This window comes from Microcaecilia unicolor, chromosome 4, assembly GCF_901765095.1.
Source record: "Microcaecilia unicolor chromosome 4, aMicUni1.1, whole genome shotgun sequence".
Classification (NCBI taxonomy): Eukaryota; Metazoa; Chordata; class Amphibia; order Gymnophiona; family Siphonopidae; genus Microcaecilia; species Microcaecilia unicolor.
This window is the reverse complement of record NC_044034.1, coordinates 204,804,000-204,822,457: the sequence shown is the minus strand read 5'-3', so window position 1 is coordinate 204,822,457 and position 18,458 is coordinate 204,804,000. Positions and strand designations below refer to the sequence as shown.

General features: G+C 45.3%; 1 protein-coding gene across 1 annotated transcript in view; it reads left to right on the top strand.

The window, feature by feature from the left end:
• The window catches only part of LOC115468000 (PRKC apoptosis WT1 regulator protein-like), a 49,546-nt gene extending 31,088 nt beyond the window's left edge, over positions 1–18,458 (top strand). Inside the window, 3 exon segments of the mRNA XM_030199511.1 lie at positions 13,098–13,109; positions 13,112–13,204; positions 18,083–18,458. Coding sequence (XP_030055371.1) covers positions 13,098–13,109; positions 13,112–13,204; positions 18,083–18,169 — 192 coding nt within the window. The 3' untranslated portion in view covers positions 18,170–18,458.

Here is an 18,458-nt window from a genome sequence, read left to right as displayed (position 1 = left end):
CAGTGGGGACGGTGTTCTTTGGGTCATAGGCAGCATTTCTCTTCCTCCAAACACGGCGAGTTGAGTTCATGCCAAAGAGCTCAATTTTTGTCTCATCTGACCACAGCACCTTCTCCCAATCACTCTCGGCATCATCCAGGTGTTCACTGGCAAACTTCAGACGGGCCGTCACATGTGCCTTCCGGAGCAGGGGGACCTTGCGTGCACTGCAGGATTGCAATCCGTTATGTCGTAATGTGTTACCAATGGTTTTCGTGGTGACAGTGGTCCCAGCTGCCTTGAGATCATTGACAAGTTCCCCCCTTGTAGTTGTAGGCTGATTTCTAACCTTCCTCATGATCAAGGATACCCCACGAGGTGAGATTTTGCGTGGAGCCCCAGATCTTTGTCGATTGACAGTCATTTTGTACTTCTTCCATTTTCTTACTATGGCACCAACAGTTGTCTCCTTCTCGCCCAGCGTCTTACTGATGGTTTTGTAGCCCATTCCAGCCTTGTGCAGGTGTATGATCTTGTCCCTGACATCCTTAGACAGCTCCTTGCTCTTGGCCATTTTGTAGAGGTTAGAGTCTGACTGATTCACTGAGTCTGTGGACAGGTGTCTTTCATACAGGTGACCATTGCCGACAGCTGTCTGTCATGCAGGTAACGAGTTGATTTGGAGCATCTACCTGGTCTGTAGGGGCCAGATCTCTTACTGGTTGGTGGGGGATCAAATACTTATTTCCCTCTGCAGAATGCAAATAAATTCATATACTTTCCACAATGTGATTTTCCGGATTTAATTTGTGATGTGCTAACTCTCACTGTTACCAATAACCTACCCTTCAATTATGGGCTGCTCATGTCTTTGTCAGTGGGCAAACTTACAAAATCAGCAAGGGATCAAATACTTATTTCCCCCACTGTATGTAGGATGAGTTGTCATGGTGGCCATACATGTACGGCAGTATGTGTGTGTGTTGGGAGGGTCAGGAGAGTTATTGGGCCCATATGCAGGTTTGTGGGCATTATTTATTTAGATTTGCTCACACCTTTTTCAGTAGTAGCTACTACCATTAGTCACTGGAGTCATGGATGTGAGGACAGAGGTAATGGGTTCTCTTCCCAAACTGTGTCATATTTGAGGTTCCAACCTGGGTGGGCCCTCCATAGGTACATCATTATTTTGCACCTCTGGGGGTGGGGGGAGGAGGATGGTCACAAAATTTTATTTGGCCACAATCATGGGGCCATGGTTATAAAACTGGGTTATACAATACACAACACTAGCTCTTACAAACTGCAATTACAAACCAGAGTACTAGAATGTGATAAAAAAAACCCCTGAACTACAAAAGAAATGAAAAACAAACTTTAAAAGAACATCTGTAAAACATAAGCCTTCAGCTTCTTTCTAAACTAGCTAGTTTCTCATCTCAGATCCGCTGGAAGAACATTCCAACTTTTGGCTACTTGATAAAAGAATAGAAGAAGTGAGAGGTTTTTGACCTAATTCTCTTCAAAGATGGAAAGTAATGTATCATATACATGGATATACAATTACATTTATCCAGAGAGGATAATTGCCTCATAGGACCACACCATAAAGAATTCTAAAAACAAAGGAACACAACTTAAATACTAACAAGGTCTCCACAGGTAGCCAGTGCAATTGAATGAAAAGTGAGGATGCTCTATCATATTTCTTTGTTTTACAGATCAGTCATGCAGCTATATGTTGAAACTTTTTTATTGACTTATTACAGAACATGAAACAAAGAACAAAGATTGCCCATAGTTATGACATTAACCCCAACCCTTTCCCCCCAAACTAAAACAAATCAAGCTATGTAGCACACAATTGGCCTCATTTTCAAAACAGAAAAACGTCTAAAAAGTGGCATAAATCTGCATTTGTACGTTTTTCTCACAAAAACTTCTAAATTGGCAATGTCAAAACCAATTTCTAGATGCTTTTCTATGAAGTCCATCAGAATTGCGTTCAAATCACAAGGGGGTGTGTCAGGGGCATGTTAAGGGCTGGATCTGGGCGTTCCTAACACTTGGACGTTTTTCAGCCATAATGGAACAAAACAAAACTGTCCAGTACTAAAATTAAGATGTTCTGAGCTAGACCTGTTTTTATAACGAATAAGGCACAAAAAGGTACCCCAAATGACCAGATGATCACTGGAGGGAATCAGGGATGACCTCCTCCTACTTCCCAGTGGTCACTAACCCCCCAAAAATGTGAAGAAAAATATTATTTGCCAGCCTCAGATGTTATACTCAGGTCCAGTAGAATAGCATGCAGGTCCCTGGAGTAGTCTAGTAGTGGTGCAGTGCACTGCAGACAGGTGGACCCAGGCTTCTACCTCCCCCCACCTGTTATACTTGTGGAGGAAACTGTGAGCCCTCCAAAGCTCACCAGAAACCCACTATACCCACATATTGGTACCCCCTTCACCCGTAAGGGCTATGGTAGTGGTGTACAGTGGGGGTAGTAGGTTTTTGTTGGGGTTGGTTGGGGGCTCAGCAGACAAGGTAAGGGAGCAATGGTGAGATGTGTACCTGGGAGCATTTTATGAAGTCCACTGCAGTGCCCCCTAGGGTGCCCTATTGCTTTTCTTGGATGTCAAGGGGACCAGTCTACTAAAAATGCTGACTCCTCCTACATCCTAATGGCTTGATTTTGAGCGTTTTGCACTTGGACATTTTTTTTTTTTTTGAAAATGGACCATAAAACAAAATGTCCAAATCACAAAACCTTGTTCAAACAGTATTAAAAAAAAAATAGACGTTTTTCTTTTTTGAAAATGACCTTATTTCCCATTCAGATTTTGGACGTTTTTTTGCAAAACGTCCAAAGTCGGACTTAGATGTCATATCGAAAATGCCCCTCCACGTCTCCTAACCAGAAGGTGTTGGTCAGTCATCAGTTATACCCTGCAGTGTTTGACGTGTTTTCTTCTGCTTAATCGAACAACCAATATATAAGACGTTACATGAATCCAATTGTGTCATTATAAGGGCTTCCACTAACCTCTGAACCTGCTCAAATGGGATAATACAAACTGGACAAAGCGTCCTCATTTTGTAAAAAGCATTCCTAATCAGAGTATTGATCTGTTCAGACATAATTAAGTTTGAATTTAAAAAGACATCTAACATTTTAAAAAGAGAATCTATGTAAAGTTCTTATTATCAGTAATTGTGTAACAGGTGGAGGAGAACCAATCTACATAAGTTTAGTTTTATCGGTATTTAGTATGAGTTTGTATTCGCAGGCCCATTGTATCTTAATGAAGCAATTAGTAGTTACTCTTCCCAAATCATTAGGAACCATCAACAAGAGAAATGTTATTTGCTTGTGAGGATAAGTTAATATTAGCCAATAAAAATACTTTACTGAGTGTGATCATTAGGACATTTAAAAAGGATCGGAGAAAGGGGGTTGGAGATCCAGTGGTACTCCACTATGGGAATGCCAAATACCAGGCTCCTGATTTATTCTTACTATCAATATGACCTGTGCTTTAAGCATTCTGTTAGAAAAAAAATGCTTTGCTTTTGTGAAATGCAGAGTTCAGTTCAGAAAGACTTCCTGGGACCTTATCTGGGATTTTGAACAGCATTTTGAAGCTAAGTACACTTTATAGTACACACAGAAAAACAAGCACGGAGTCTGATATTCAGCCAGCAGTGATCAGTGTTTTGCTGACCATCACTGGCAATTCAATGCTGGGTCATGTCTAGGCTCCTGCATTGAATTTCTGGGTATATGAAATAGAGAAACATAACAGCAGATAACGGCCAAGTGGCCCATGCAGTCTGCCCATCCTCAGTAACCACTAACTCTTCCTTTCCTAAGGGATCCTATATGCCTGTCCCACACTTTCTTAAATTCTGACACACTCCTCGTCTCCATGACATCTACTGGAAGGCAAATCCATGCATCCACCACCCTTTCTGTGAAAGAGTATTTTTTTTTTTATTTCTCTTAAGCCGATTTCCTCTTAACTTTATCATATGCTCCCTCATTCCAGAGTTTTCCTTCATTTAAAAAAGGCTCACCTCCTGTACATTAATGCCACTGAGGTATTTAAATGTCTCTATTATATCCCCTCTCTCCTAGAGTATACATGTTGCAGTTCCTAAGCCTGTCCCTATATGTTTTATGACTGAGACTGCTTACCAGTTCTGTAGCCACCCTCTGAACTGACTGTATCCTGTTTATATACTTCTGTAAGTACAGTACTCTAAATGGGGCCTCACCAGAGACTTGTACAAGAAAACTATCACCTCTTTTTTCCTGTTGGTCATCCCTCTCCTTATGCAGCCAAGCATCCTTCTGGCTTTGATCATCACTTTTTCTACCTTAAGGTCATCAGACACAATCGTGCCCAAGTCCTACTTTTTGTATACAGAAGCAGTTCACCCCCTATATTGTACTGCTCCCCTGGATTCTTGTAACCCAAGTGCATGACTGCATTTCTTAGCATTCAATCTTAGTTGACAATTATAGGACCATTCTTCAAGCTTCACTAGATCCTTCCTCATGCCATCCCCACCCTCCGAGGTGTCCACCCTATTAAAGAGTTTGGTATCATCCTTAACAGACAGTCCATCCACAATATCACCCACAAAAAGGCTGGCTCAAGGACTGACCCCTGCGGTACACCACTGATAACATTCTTTTCCTCAGAGCTACCCTCTGTCTCCTTCCATTTAATCAATTTTTAACCCAGTTAGTCACTTTAGGTCCCATACTGAGGGCACTCAGTTTATTTATCAGTCGCCTGTGCGGAACCGTGTCAAAGACTTTGCTAAAATCCAAGTGCACCACATCTAGCTCAACTGTTTGGTTACCCAGTCAAAGAAATCAATCAGATTTGTCTGATATGACCTGCCTCTAGTGAAGCTATGCTGCCTTGGGTCCTGCAATCCATTTGATTCGAGAAACCTCACAATCCTCCACTTTAGAAGTGTTTCTATTAGTTTGTTCACCACCGAGGTCAGACTGACTGGTCTGTAATTTACAACCTCCTCCTTACTTCTGCTCTTGTGCAGAGGGACCACATCTGCCCTTCTCCAGTCCTCTGGGACCACTCCAGACTCTAAGGAAGCATTGAAGATGTCAGACAGTGGCGCTACTAGAACCTCTCCTAGTTTCTTGAGCACCCTTGGATGTATCCCATCAGGCCCTATCGCTTTGTCTATTTTTAGTTTAGCTAGCTCCTCACGAACACAGTCTTCGGAGAATCGGTCTTGGTCTACCATACATCCATCCCCATTTGCATTTGTTTTCTACGGTCCTACCCCCGGCCTTTCTACTACTACTATTTAGCATTTCTATAGCGCTACGAGGCGTACACAGCGCTGCACAAACATAGAAGAAAGACAGTCCCTGCTCAAAGAGCTTATAATCTAATAGACAAAAAATAAATAAAGTAAGCAAATCCATGAACACAGAACAGAAATAACTGTTAAGCAGTTCAGTTTTATCCTTATGATATTCCTCCCCTTCAGCTTTGAGCCTCACAATGCTATTATGGCACTTCCTCCTGTCATTTATATATCTGAAAAATGTCTTGTCCCCCAATTTTACTGTATCAGCTATCTTTTCCATTTGCCTCTTCGCATTACTGACAGTTTTTCAGCTTCTCTTAGCTTTTCCAGGTATTTTTCTGCCTGTTCTCCTCTTTCTGGGTCTTTCCTTTACCTTTTCAGCCATAATTGGTTAAGAGCAATATTCAGCACTTAACTGGCTATATGTTACTGCATAAAGATAGGACTGACTTTTATGTGGTCCTATTTAAGTGGTTACCTTGACCAATTAAGTGCTGATTATTGGCATTTCACTGGCTAAGTGCTGACTCCACCCCCGCAACACCTCCAAAATACCTGGTTTTGTATTGGGCACTTATCGGATATTTTTAGTGGTACAATCTGGTTAAGTGCCACTGAATATGCCTTGTTAGCCCCCGCACAGGCGATTTAACTATCCAGGAACCGTTTCTGGCTGGTTAAATCACTTTGAATATCGACTCTCAAGAAGGCTTAAAAAAAATCTGCAATTGATTCAGCTGAAATTGGATGCACGTTGCTCAGCAGTACTGAGATCTTTTTTTTCTCCTTGTACAGTGTTTCTGCCTGTGTACTGTCTTTATCTTAGGACTATACTTTAAGAAACCAGAGATCCCACGCCCAGATATACCTATTCTACTCAGGAATTGCAACAATATATCATGGTCAACCAGATGGAATGCATCAGACAAAGCCATGGAATTCAATAGAGAGCACCAAATCCATGACAAAGCAAACTAGAGCAACATGGCTGTATGACTCTTAGAGGTAAAAAGTACATAAGTACATAAGTAATGCCATACTGGGAAAAGACCAAGGGTCCATCGAGCCCAGCATCCTGTCCACGACAGCAGCCAATCCAGGCCAAGGGCACCTGGCAAGCTTCCCAAACGTACATTCCATACATGTTATTCCTGGAATTGTGGATTTTTCCCAAGTCCATTTAGTAGCGGTTTATGGACTTGGCCTTTAGGAAACCGTCCAACCCCTTTTTAAACTCTGCTAAGCTAACTGCCTTCACCACTTTCTCCGGCAACGAATTCCAGAGTTTAATTATACGTTGGGTGAAGAAAACTTTTCTTCGATTTGTTTTAAATTTACTACACTGTAGTTTCCTCGCATGCCCCCTAGTCCTAGTATTTTTGGAAAGCGTGAACAGACGCTTCACATCCACCTGCTCCACTCCACTCATTATTTTATATACCTCTATCATGTCTCCCCTCAGCCATCTCTTCTCCAAGCTGAATAGCCCTAGCCTCCTTAATCTTTCTTCAAAGGGAAGTTGTCCCATCCCCGCTATCATTTTAGTCGCCCTTCGCTGCACCTTTTCCAATTCTACTATATCTTTCTTGAGATGCGGCGACCAGAATTGAACACAATACTCAAGGTGCGGTTGCACCATGGAGCGATACAACGGCATTATAATATCCTCACACCTGTTTTCCATACCTTTCCTAATAATACCCAACATTCTATTCGCTTTCCTAGCCGCAGCAGCACACTGAGCAGAAGGTTCCAGTGTATTATCGACGACGACGACACCCAGATCCCTTTCTTGGTCCATAACTCCTAACGTGGAACCTTGCATGACGTAGCTATAATTCGGGTTCTTTTTTCCCACATGCATCACCTTGCACTTGCTCACATTAAACGTCATCTGCCATTTAGCCGCCCAGTCTCCCAGTCTCGTAAGGTCCTCTTGTAATTTTCACAATCCTGTCGCGATTTAACAACTTTGAATAACTTGTATCATCAGCAAATTTAATTACCTCGCTAGTTACTCCCATCTCTAAATCATTTATAAATATATTAAAAAGCAGCGGTCCTAGCACAGACCCCTGAGGAACCCCACTAACTACCCTTCTCCATTGTGAATACTGCCCATTTAACCCCACTCTCTGTTTCCTATCCTTCAACCAGTTTTTAATCCACAATAGGATATTTCCTCCTATCCCATGACTCTCCAATTTCCTCTGTAGCCTTTCATGAGGTACCTTGTCAAACGCCTTTTCAAAATCCAGATACACAATATCAACCGGTTCCCCTTTGTCCACATGTTTGTTTACTCCTTCAAAGAATTGAAGTAAATTGGTCAGGCAAGATTTCCCCACACAAAAGCCATGCTGACTTGGTCTCAGTAATCCATGTCCTCGGATGTGCTCTGTAATTTTGTTTTTAATAATAGCCTCTACCATTTTCCCCGGCACTGACATCAGACTCACCGGTCTATAATTTCCCGGATCTCCCCTGGAGCCTTTTAAAAAAATCGGCGTTACATTGGCCACCCTCCAATCTTCCGGTACCACGCTCGATTTTAAGGATAAGTTCCATATCACTAGCAGTAGCTCCGGAAGCTCATTTTTCAGTTCTATCAGTACTCTAGGATGAATACCATCCGGTCCAGGAGATTTGCTACTCTTCAGTTTGCTGAACTGCCCCATTACGTCCTCCAGGTTTACCGTGAAGTCAGTAAGTTTCTCCGACTCGTCCGCTTGAAATACCATTTCCGACACCGGTATCCCACCCAAATCTTCCTCGGTGAAGACCGAAGCAAAGAATTCATTCAGTCTCTCCGCTACGTCTTTGTCTTCCTTGATCGCCCCTTTTACCCCTCGGTCATCCAGCGGCCCAACCAATTCTTTTGACGACTTCCTGCTTTTAATATACCGAAAAATTTTTTTACTATGTTTTTTTGCCTCTAATGCTATCTTTTTTTCGTAATCCCTCTTGTCCTTCTTTATCTGCGCCTTGCATTTGCTTTGACACTCCTTATGCTGCTGCTTGTTATTTTCAGACGGTTCCTTCTTCCATTTTCTGAAGGCGTTTCTTTTAGCCCTAATAGCTTCCTTCACCTCACTTTTCAACCAGGCCGGCTGTCTTTTGGACTTCCGTCTTTCTTTTCTAATTTGCGGAATATGTTTGGCCTGGGCCTCTAGGATGGTACTTTTGAACAGCATCCACGCCTGTTGTACAGTTTTTACCCTCTCAGTTGCCCCTCTAAGTTTTTTTTTACCGTTCTTCTCATTCTATCATAGTCTCCTTTTTTAAAGTTAAACACTACTGTATTTGACTTTCTGTGTACAGTTACTTCAAGGTCGATATCAAAACTGATCATATTATGATCACTGTTATCAAGCGGCCCCAGTACCATAACGTCCCTCACTAGATCATGCGCTCCACTAAGCACCGTCTAGAATTTTTCCTTCTCTCGTCGGCTCCTGCACCAGCTGCTCCATAAAGCTGTCCTTGATTTCATCAAGGAATTGTACCTCTGTAGCGTGTCCCGATGTTACATTTACCCAGTCTATATTTGGATAATTGAAGTCACCCATTATTATCACATTGCCATTTTGTTCGCATCTCTGATTTCTTTATCATTTCTGCGTCTACCAGCTCATCCTGGCGAGGCGGACGGTAGTACACTCCTACCACCGTTTTTTTCCTTTTATACATGGAATTTCAACCCACAATGATTCAAAGTGTGATTTGTGTCCTGCTGAATTGTAATCTATCTGAGTCAAGGCTCTCGTTAATAAACAATGCTACCCCTCCACCAGTCCTGTCCACCCTATCACTACGATATATTTTGTACCCCGGTATGACAGTGTCCCACTGGTTATCCTCCTTCCACCAGGTCTCAATAATGCCTATTATATCCAATTTTTCATTTAGTGCAATATATTCCAACTCTCCCATCTTATTTTTTAGACTCCTAGCATTTGCATATAGACATTTCAGAGTATGTTTGTTGTTCCTATTTACATGATGCTTAGTACCTGACACTATTGATTTGCCATCTTTTGTCTGATCTTTAGTTGTATTTAAGGGCACCTGGTCTACCATGGTCTGTTGTGCAACCTCACTATCCAGAAACCCTATCTTCCCTGTTTGTGAGGTATCTTGGCAAGATACCTTTTCCCGAACCATGCGCTTTTGAGCGACTGTTGGCCTTCCCCCCATTTCTAGTTTAAAAGCTGCTCTATCTCCTTTTTAAATGCCGACGCCAGCAACCTGGTCCCACCCTGGTTAAGGTGGAGCCATGGGTGTAGACTGGGGGGGGCGAGGGGGGCAATGCCCCCCCAAACGCAGGGCCGGCAACAGGCAGCTCTCCCTTCACCCCACCCTCTCCCCATTCCTTCTCCTCCCCCCCTGGCCCCCCCGTGAGCCGGCTCTCCTCCCTCCCTCCGTATCCGTCCCTCACCGACCTGATCTTCGAATCCTTTGCCTGCCCGCTAGGCGCTAGCGCTCTCTCCCCTGCTGGTTCGCGCTTTAAAAATGGCCGCTGAGACTTTCAGAGGCTGCCTCGCGAGAAGTCTCGGCGGCCATTTGAAGCGTGAACCGGCAGTGGAGAGTCAGCGCTAGCGGGCCGGGCAGGTGAAAAATTCGAAGATCGTTGGTGAGGGACGGATCCGGAGAGAGGGAGGAGAACTGGCTCGCTGGGGGGGGGGGGGGGGGAGAAGGAACGGGGAGAGGGCGGAATGAAGGGAGGGCAGGGGAGAGGAGGGTCACTGCTGGACTGAGTGGATGGAGGGCAGGGAAAGGAGGGCCACTGGATATGGGGGCAGGGGAGAGGAGGGTCACTGCTGGACTGAGTGGATGGAGGGCAGGGGAAAGGAGGGCCACTGGATATGGGGGCAGGGGAGAGGAGGGTCACTGCGGGACTGAGTGGATGGAGGGCAGGGGAAAGGAGGGCCACTGGGCATGGGGGCAGGGGAGAGGAGGGTCACTACTGGACTGAGTGGATGGAGGGCAGGGGAAAGGAGGGCCACTGGATATGGGGGCAGGGGAGAGGAGGGTCACTGCTGGACTGAGTGGATGGAGGGCAGGGGAAAGGAGGGCCACTGGGCATGGGGGCAGGGGAGAGGAGGGTCACTACTGGACTAAGTGGATGGAGGGCAGGGGAAAGGAGGGCCACTGGATATGGGGGCAGGGGAGAGGAGGGTCACTGCTGGACTGAGTGGATGGAGGGCAGGGGGAAAGGAGGGCCACTGGGCATGGGGGCAGGGGAGAGGAGGGTCACTACTGGACTGAGTGGATGGGAGGGCAGGGGAAAGGAGGGCCACTGGGTATGGGACAGGGGAGAGGAGGGTCACTGTTGGACTGGGTGGATGGAGGGGAGGAAAGAGTGAGGAAGGAGATGAGATGAGGGAAAAGGAAGAGATGGATGAAGAAAATAGGCAGAAGCTGAGGACCAGAAATGAAGAAGAAAGGAAGAAAGAAATAAATGGAAAGGAAGCCCTGGAAACGGAGTTAAGAGGACAGATAGCAGCAGAATCAGATACTGCACCAGCATGATCAGAAAAACAGTCACCAGACAACAAAGGTAAGAAAAAAATCATTTATTTTTCATTATAGTGTTTGCAATATGTTCACTTTGAGAATCAGGTGCTCAACATTAAAAGTTTATATTACTTATTTATACCCCCCCCCCCCAGGCTCTCTCCCCGGCTATAGCCAGCTCTGCAATTTGGGGGGGGGGGGGGCGCAGAGGGGGACTGGGGGGGGGGCCTGTTGTTAAACATTTGCCAGCACACCACTGCCTGTCGCCAAACCCGCTGCCTCTCTGATTCAGTGGCTATCCATTGGCAAACGAACACTGGTTATTCCCAAAAAAGCCAGCTCTTGCTCCCTTCCTTCCTCCATATTAGCATAATTTGCATATACATATATGCAAATGAATATGCTAATATGCCCCGCCCCTTCCTTTGCCCCCCCCAAATGAAACAGTCAAACTACGCCTATGGGTGGAGCCCATCCTTTCGGAATATGTTGCCCAGTTCCTAACAAATCTAAAACCCTCCTTCCTGCACCATCGTCTCATCCACGCATTGAGACTCCGGAGCTCTGCCTGTCTCTTGGGCCCTAGAGAATCTGGATTTGAGCTTTCTACCTAAGAGCCTAAATTTGGCTTCCAGAACCTCTCTCCCACATTTTCCTATGTCATTAGTACCCACATGTACCAAGACAGCGGACTCCTCCCCGGCACTATCCAGAATCCTATCTAGGTGACGCATGAGGTCCGCCACCTTCGCACCAGGCAGGCAAGTCACCAGGCGAGCCTCACGTCCACCAGCCACCCAGCTATCTATATGCCTAATGATCGAATCACCAACTACAACAGCTGTCCTAACCTTTCCCTCCCGGGCAGCACTTGGAGACATATGCTCTGTGCGAGAGGATAGTACATCCCCTGGTGGGCAGGTTCTGGCTACAGGAGTACTTCCTACTTCACCAGGGTGATACTCTCCTTCTAGGAGACCTCCCTGCTCCAAGGTAGCACAAGGGCTACCAGACTGGAGGTGGGACTTCTCTACAACATCCCTGTAGGTCTCCTCTATGTACCTCTCTGTCTCCCTCAGCTCCACCAAGTCTGCTACTCTAGCCTCAAGAGAACGGACACGTTCTCTAAGAGCTAGGAGCTCTTTGCATCGGGCGCAAACATATGACATCTCACCAACTGGGAGATAATCATACAATTGACACTCAATGCAAAAGACTGGATAGCACCCCTCTCGCTGCTGGACTGCTGACTCCATCTTAGTGTTTTTTGAGTTTTTCAATAATTTAAAACTTGCTACAGTATTAAGGATATTAGCCTAATATAAAAGTGACTTTTACCTTATATAGTATATTGTATGATTTATTTAGTATAGATGGTAATGAAATGTATTTAAATTCTGCAAGAGCACTCCTTGCTTGTTACCCTAATTACAATAACTGACTATAAATGAGGAGTTGTCCTAGAGGTGGGTGGGTGTTGTGGAGGGTGGGGGGAATACTAAATTAGATCCTGCAGTGGCTCTTAGATTTTATCTGTTAATGCTGTGGTCCAAAGCTTTAAAACTAAGTGGAAAAGACTATGGGAGATTAGCTGTTAAAATTTGCTTTTTATTTGCCTAACACTAACCTACAATTTCTCCTTTAAACCCCAATCTTTAAGTTCTCAAAGCACAAGCAAAGTAGCGTTCTCTTACCAGAGAAATGTCCTCTTTTCTCAGAACTTCTCAGAAAGGGCAATTCTATAAAGAGTGCTGAAATATAGGCACCAATTGCACGCATTAATTTCTAGAATAGGTACACAGAGCATGTGAACAATGTCAGAAATTGGCATTATGTGCGTATGTGCTAAATACTAATCTATAAAATTGGCGTGGTAGTTACATAGTGCATAACAGCAAAGAGGCTATACCCTGCTGGGGTGGAGGAAGGGCATTCTGCTTGGCAATGTGTGCACCTTATAAAATATCAGAAGCGTGCATTGCAAGGTGCAGTTAGGCGCCCCAATGGTTTTGCACTATTATTCTATAAGAGGTTAGGCGCATCTTAATGCCATTATAGAATTGGCATATGCCTACATTTAGGTACTACTTTATAGATTTGCCCCCATAGCCTTTAATATGAATTTGCAGGAATAGGAGGGACGGCTGCTGTTCTAAGATGTGATGTATATAAGAGGTAAATAAACTCTTGAATACTGCAGTTCATGTCATTCTGTTCATTTATGGGGTCATATATTGGCTATTTTGCAGGCAGTGAATGGAGAGAAAAAGAGAAGCAGCAGAGACTGACCCAACAGCTACAGGAGCAAGAAGATGTCATACACAAACTGCAGCTAGATATTGGCTGCATGAAACAGGTAAGCACCATGGGCCTCCCTCAGTGTGTTCACGGACTTGAATCTGAGATACATGAGCTATGACCACAATGGGCTCTCATTAAAATAAGGCATCGGAGAAAGCAAAGTCCCATAATATCATTACTAGTAACTTCCAAAATCCTGAAAGAGCCCTGCTGATACAGCAAAGACAGCACTGCCAACTTACCCAGTTCCAGGAGGGAGACTTTTTGGCCAGTCTCAACAGTGGCGTAGCTAGGTAGGGCTACCAGGGGCCTGAGCCCCCCCAAATTCGCTCTGGGCCCCATGCTCAGTTTCACTAAAAGGAGCATGCTAACATGAGGGGAAGAGAGAGCAGGGCAGGCAATCGCAGTGCTGGAGACCAGCGCTGGACGAAGTTTCAGCTGGCAGGATCCCAGGATTGTGCTAAGATAGCAACATAGAAAAATGAAGGCCAGATAAAGACCATCCAGCTATTTTCAAAAAGAGGAAAAACGCCCAAATTCCGACCTAAATCGGGAGATGGACGTCTTTCTCTTGTGGGTGCCCAAATCAGTATAATCGAAAGCGATTGGGCGTTCCAACTGCACAATCCGTCGCAGGAACGCATAAAGTTGACGGGGGCGTGTTGGAGGCATGGTGAAGGCGGGACTGGGGCGTGGTTACGACTGAGGAGAGATGGGCGCGCTCGGCTGATAATCGAAAAAATAAAGGCGTTGTTAGCAGAATTTAGGACAACTTTTTCCGGACCCTGTTTTTTCACGAACAGGTCCCAAAAAAGTGCCCTAAATGACCAGATGACCAACGGACGGGAATGGGGATGACCTCCCCTGACTCCCCCAGTGGTCACTAACCCCCTCCCACCAAAAAAGCCCGAACTTAAAACACTTTTTTTTCCAGCCTCTATGCCAGCCTGAAATATCATCCCTAGCTCAATGACAGCAGCCTGCAGGTCCCACGAGCAAATTAGTGTTAGTTGGTGCTGCCCGGACCCATGCAGAGAGCAAAATCGGACAAAAAAAAAAAAAAAACCATGCAAGTGCAGTTGGGGACGTCCAAATTAAAAATTAGTAAAAAGGAGATTTGAACCAGCCACCTTCTGATTACCAGGATAGTGCTCTAAGCACTGCACCACATGAATCAGTTGTTAGATTGTCCTATACCCTTTCCATTAAGTCCGAGCGTGGAATGATATTTGAGGCTGGCATAGAGGCAATCTCAGGGGGCCATTACACTACCAATGCTGGCCCCATCCCAACGACCAAATGCCTTGGATTTGTCGTTTTGAGCTTGGGGCGCTTTGGTTTCGATTATTGCTGATAAAAACGAAAATGCCTAGCTCAAAAACGCCCAAATCCTATGGCATTTGCCCGGCACAAAACCGTATTTTCGAAACTAAAGATAAACGTCCATCTTTTTCGAAAATACGATTCGGCCCGCCCCTTCATGGACCCGTTCTCGGAGATGGACGTTTTTTACAAATGGGCGTTCGCGTTCAATTATGCCCCTCCATACTGACCTATCCAGACTGCCCATTCCATGCCATCTACTATCCTTCTCTCCCATAAAGAATCCTTCCTGGAACGGAGTAACTTGTCGGCTTTGTCCCATACAGCCATAACTGAGAATAACCCCCCTTCACAAGATCCCAATAGCAGACTTTAGGCACCTTAAAAATTTTGTGTGCACACAAAGTTGATTGTATGAGTATAAGGTATGAATTAACACTGGTAACACAGGTGATGAAAGGTATTAGAATGAATGTATGAAACAACAAAAATCGTGTCCCATATTTGGGATTAAAAAGTCAAACAGAAAATGAACTGAAAATATTTTGCTATCATATACGTATAGAAAGCCAACAGAGGTTGCCTCAGTCCATCAGATATTGCTGTTCAGATCTGTATTTTAATTTTATGTTTACGTAAATGAGGTTTTATTTCTTTGATAGTACTATGAATGCTTTTTTGTATCCACTTAAGGACATGAGGGGTGTGAGCAATTCAGAGCTACTTACAGGCTTACCGCAGGAGCCTGTCGGTACTTCCCACCCTCAGCACATGCCATTTCCAGCACTACAAAAAGTAGTGCCAGAACTTAACCAGCAGTAATCAGCGCTGCCTGGTTGCCGCCAGGTTAGTGCGGGAGCCCTTTCCACCATAGGCGCCCGGTATAAGATGCTTGGGGGAGGCTAAGCCTCCCCAGCCAGAAGTGCAGCAAGGGCGGGGCGGACCGCCCCGGTGTGCAGCTCCTGCTGCCTTGAACATCTCCCTCCCTTCCCCCCCAACTGGTGCGTGGACCGTGCGATCTTTACCCCCCCCCCCCCGACTACTACGGTATCGCTCTCCCCCTCCGCTCCTGTCCTGTCACGTCATGTTTGAACTTTGAGGATTCCTTCCGGTAGCAGCAGCAGCAGCATCGGCAATGATGTAAGCGCTGCTTTCAGCCTGCCCGGAAGCACTCTCTGTACAGTTTCCCGCGTAGGAGGGACGCTGTCCAGAGAAGGCTTCTGGGGCAGGCTGAAAGCAGCGCTTACATCATTGCCGATGCTGCTGCTGCTACCGAAGGAATCCTTGAAGTTCAAAGACATGACAGGAGCGGAGGGGGAGAGTGATACCGAACTAGTCCGGGGGGGGGGGGGGGAGCGATGCATCATGCCAGCCAGCTGCCAGACCAAAGGGAAAGGGGGTGGAGAGAGGAGGATGAGGTGCCACATCTAAGAGGGAGGAAGGAAAGCAATGGCAGGGAATGGGAAAAGGGGGTGGAGAAAGGAATGAGAGTGATGGAAGCAAGAAGGGGAGGGAAGAGAAAGGTGGGATGCATGAGGGAGAGGAGAGATGCATGAGGACGCTGGAGGAGAGAGAGAGAAAGTGGAAAAAAGTGCAGGGGAGAGCCAGGGACATGCAAAAGAGCAGGGGAGAGTCAGAGAGAGATGGGGAGAAAAGAGGGGACATGGAAGAGAGCAGGGAGAGCCAGAGAGAGATGGGGAGAGAAAGAGGGGACATGGAAGAGAGCAGGGGAGAGCCAGAGAGAGATGGGGAGAGAAAGAGGGCATGGAAGAGAGCAGGGGAGAGCCAGAGAGAAGATGCTGGAGGGAAGAGGAGAGAGAGAGAGAGATGTGGAAAGATTGGGAGAGAAAGGGGACATGGGCAGGAGAGAGAGAGAGCTGCTGGGGAGAAACTGGGGGAGACCCTAGCTGTCAGACGGAGAAATGCTGAATGAAAGGAGGGAAAAGAGGGAAAATGCTGGAAGGAGGGGGCAGAAAGAGGAAAGACACTGGACGTAAGGGTAGGGAGGGAAAGAGGAAAGACACTGGAAGAATGGGATAGAGAACATGCTGAATGGAAAAGGGTCGAGAGCGAGAACTGTGTAGAAGGAAGGGGAGATAGAGGGATACAATAGACGGAAGGATTGGGAGAGGGTAATGGGTAGAAGGATGGAGAGAGAAAGAGGGATGACACTGGATGGAAGGGTAGAAGAGAAAGAGGGAAGGTGCTGACATGGATGGAGTGGAGGGCAGGGAAGACAGGAGAAATGTTGGATAAGGATGGAGGGATGTAGCGCTATATAAATGCTAAAGTAGTAGTAGTAGGTGGACATGTTGAGAGAAAAAATATCAAATGGAAAGAAGACACTGGGACCAAAGCGAATAGAAAACTAAATGATCAGACAACAAAGGTAGAAAAAAGTATTTTATTCAGAATTTATTAACTGGAATATGTCAGCTTTTGGAAATGTGCATCTGTGATATTTTGCATGCAAGTTTCAATTTTTCTAGTATTGCTGCATGCTAAGTCTGACTTCTTGAGGTAACTTTCCAGTTTTGCCTTCTTATCTGTTGTGTCATGTGTGTTTCATGTGTAATCAAGGTGCAGTATTCTACTAGTGTGTAGAATTTACAGGCCTTTTTGGGTTTTTTTTTTTTGTTTCACTAGGTTGTGTACTGGTGTTTTAGAGCCTGGTGTAATTACAGTGCTGCTTTTCCACGCATAAGGTTGTAGCTCGTCCTGTCCTTGGAATTAGTGCTGTTATGGTTTGCTAAGGTTATGAGTGTGTTTTTGCACAAGTTTGTGTATAGTGTTTTGCAGTGGAGAGATTGTGTATTGGCATTACTGAGGTGGCACCAAAACATCAGAAGGGTTTTAGAGCCTAAATCATGACACACTACCTCTTGAAGGATCTATATAGTTGTTAATAAAAGGAGCTCATTGTGAACACTATCCACCCTGAAAGGGTGTTTTGTGGCTCTGCATGAGAATTGTGATATTATGATCCCTTGTTTCATATTGTTGACGGTCTGCATTTTCTATATGGGTGGTATATTGGTGTATTAGGGTCTGCCTAGTGTTATGGTACAGTAAGGTTCTGAGTGTGTTTTTGCACAAATTTGTGCATAGTGTTTTGCAGTTGAGCGATTGTGGTTAGTATATGCTTTGAGCAACCACTTTATTCTTTGACATATGATACATATCTAATGTCTAAATTTAATAAAAGGTATTAATTGTGACTATTTTATTTTTACTTATTTTTTCCTGTGTTAATTGTGGCTATAAGCTCCTCCCCTGGCTCCACCCCTAACCCCGCCCCCTTTAGCCTCCCCAAACAGTTGGGCCACCGACCGCCTATGCTTTCCACCATCTAAATGGGTGGCGGTAAGGGCTCCCCACCGAAATGGCCATGTGGTAAGTGGTTCACTTACCGCACAGCCATTTCTTTTCCCCCGAAATGGCTAGCCATTTACCGCTGTGGTAAAAGGGGGCCTCAGCGTGTATCAAAACGTGCTGACACTAGCACAGACCCCCTTTTACCTGAATCAAAATGAATTTGTGGAATATAAATTTCTTTAAATACATACATGACCTTCTCATTAACTAGTTCTCATTGCTGTACACATTCCAGGGCCTAAATGATGCAAAAGACAAGAATCAGAGGCTTAGAGAGGAAAACCAGACCCTACTGAAGGTAGTGGGTCAGCTGACCAGCTAAGGACATACAGCATGTGAGCACATTCTGATTTTCACCTGCTTGCAGGAGATCGGGAGGAGCTGGTCTCCCCTGTTTCTCCAGTGGCTCACTGCGGACAGAAACAGAAAGATGGAGGTGGGACTGAGAAATGGAAGAGTCTGCATGTGAGAGAACCAAAATCAACATCTGGTGTAGTATGGTCATGGCTTGGGGCAAAAGGATCTGAGGCCCTGGGAATTCCACGAATGCTTGTGACCTGTCTAGGTTACCTGGAAACATTTCCTCATTATGTGGGAGCAAAGCTTTACCT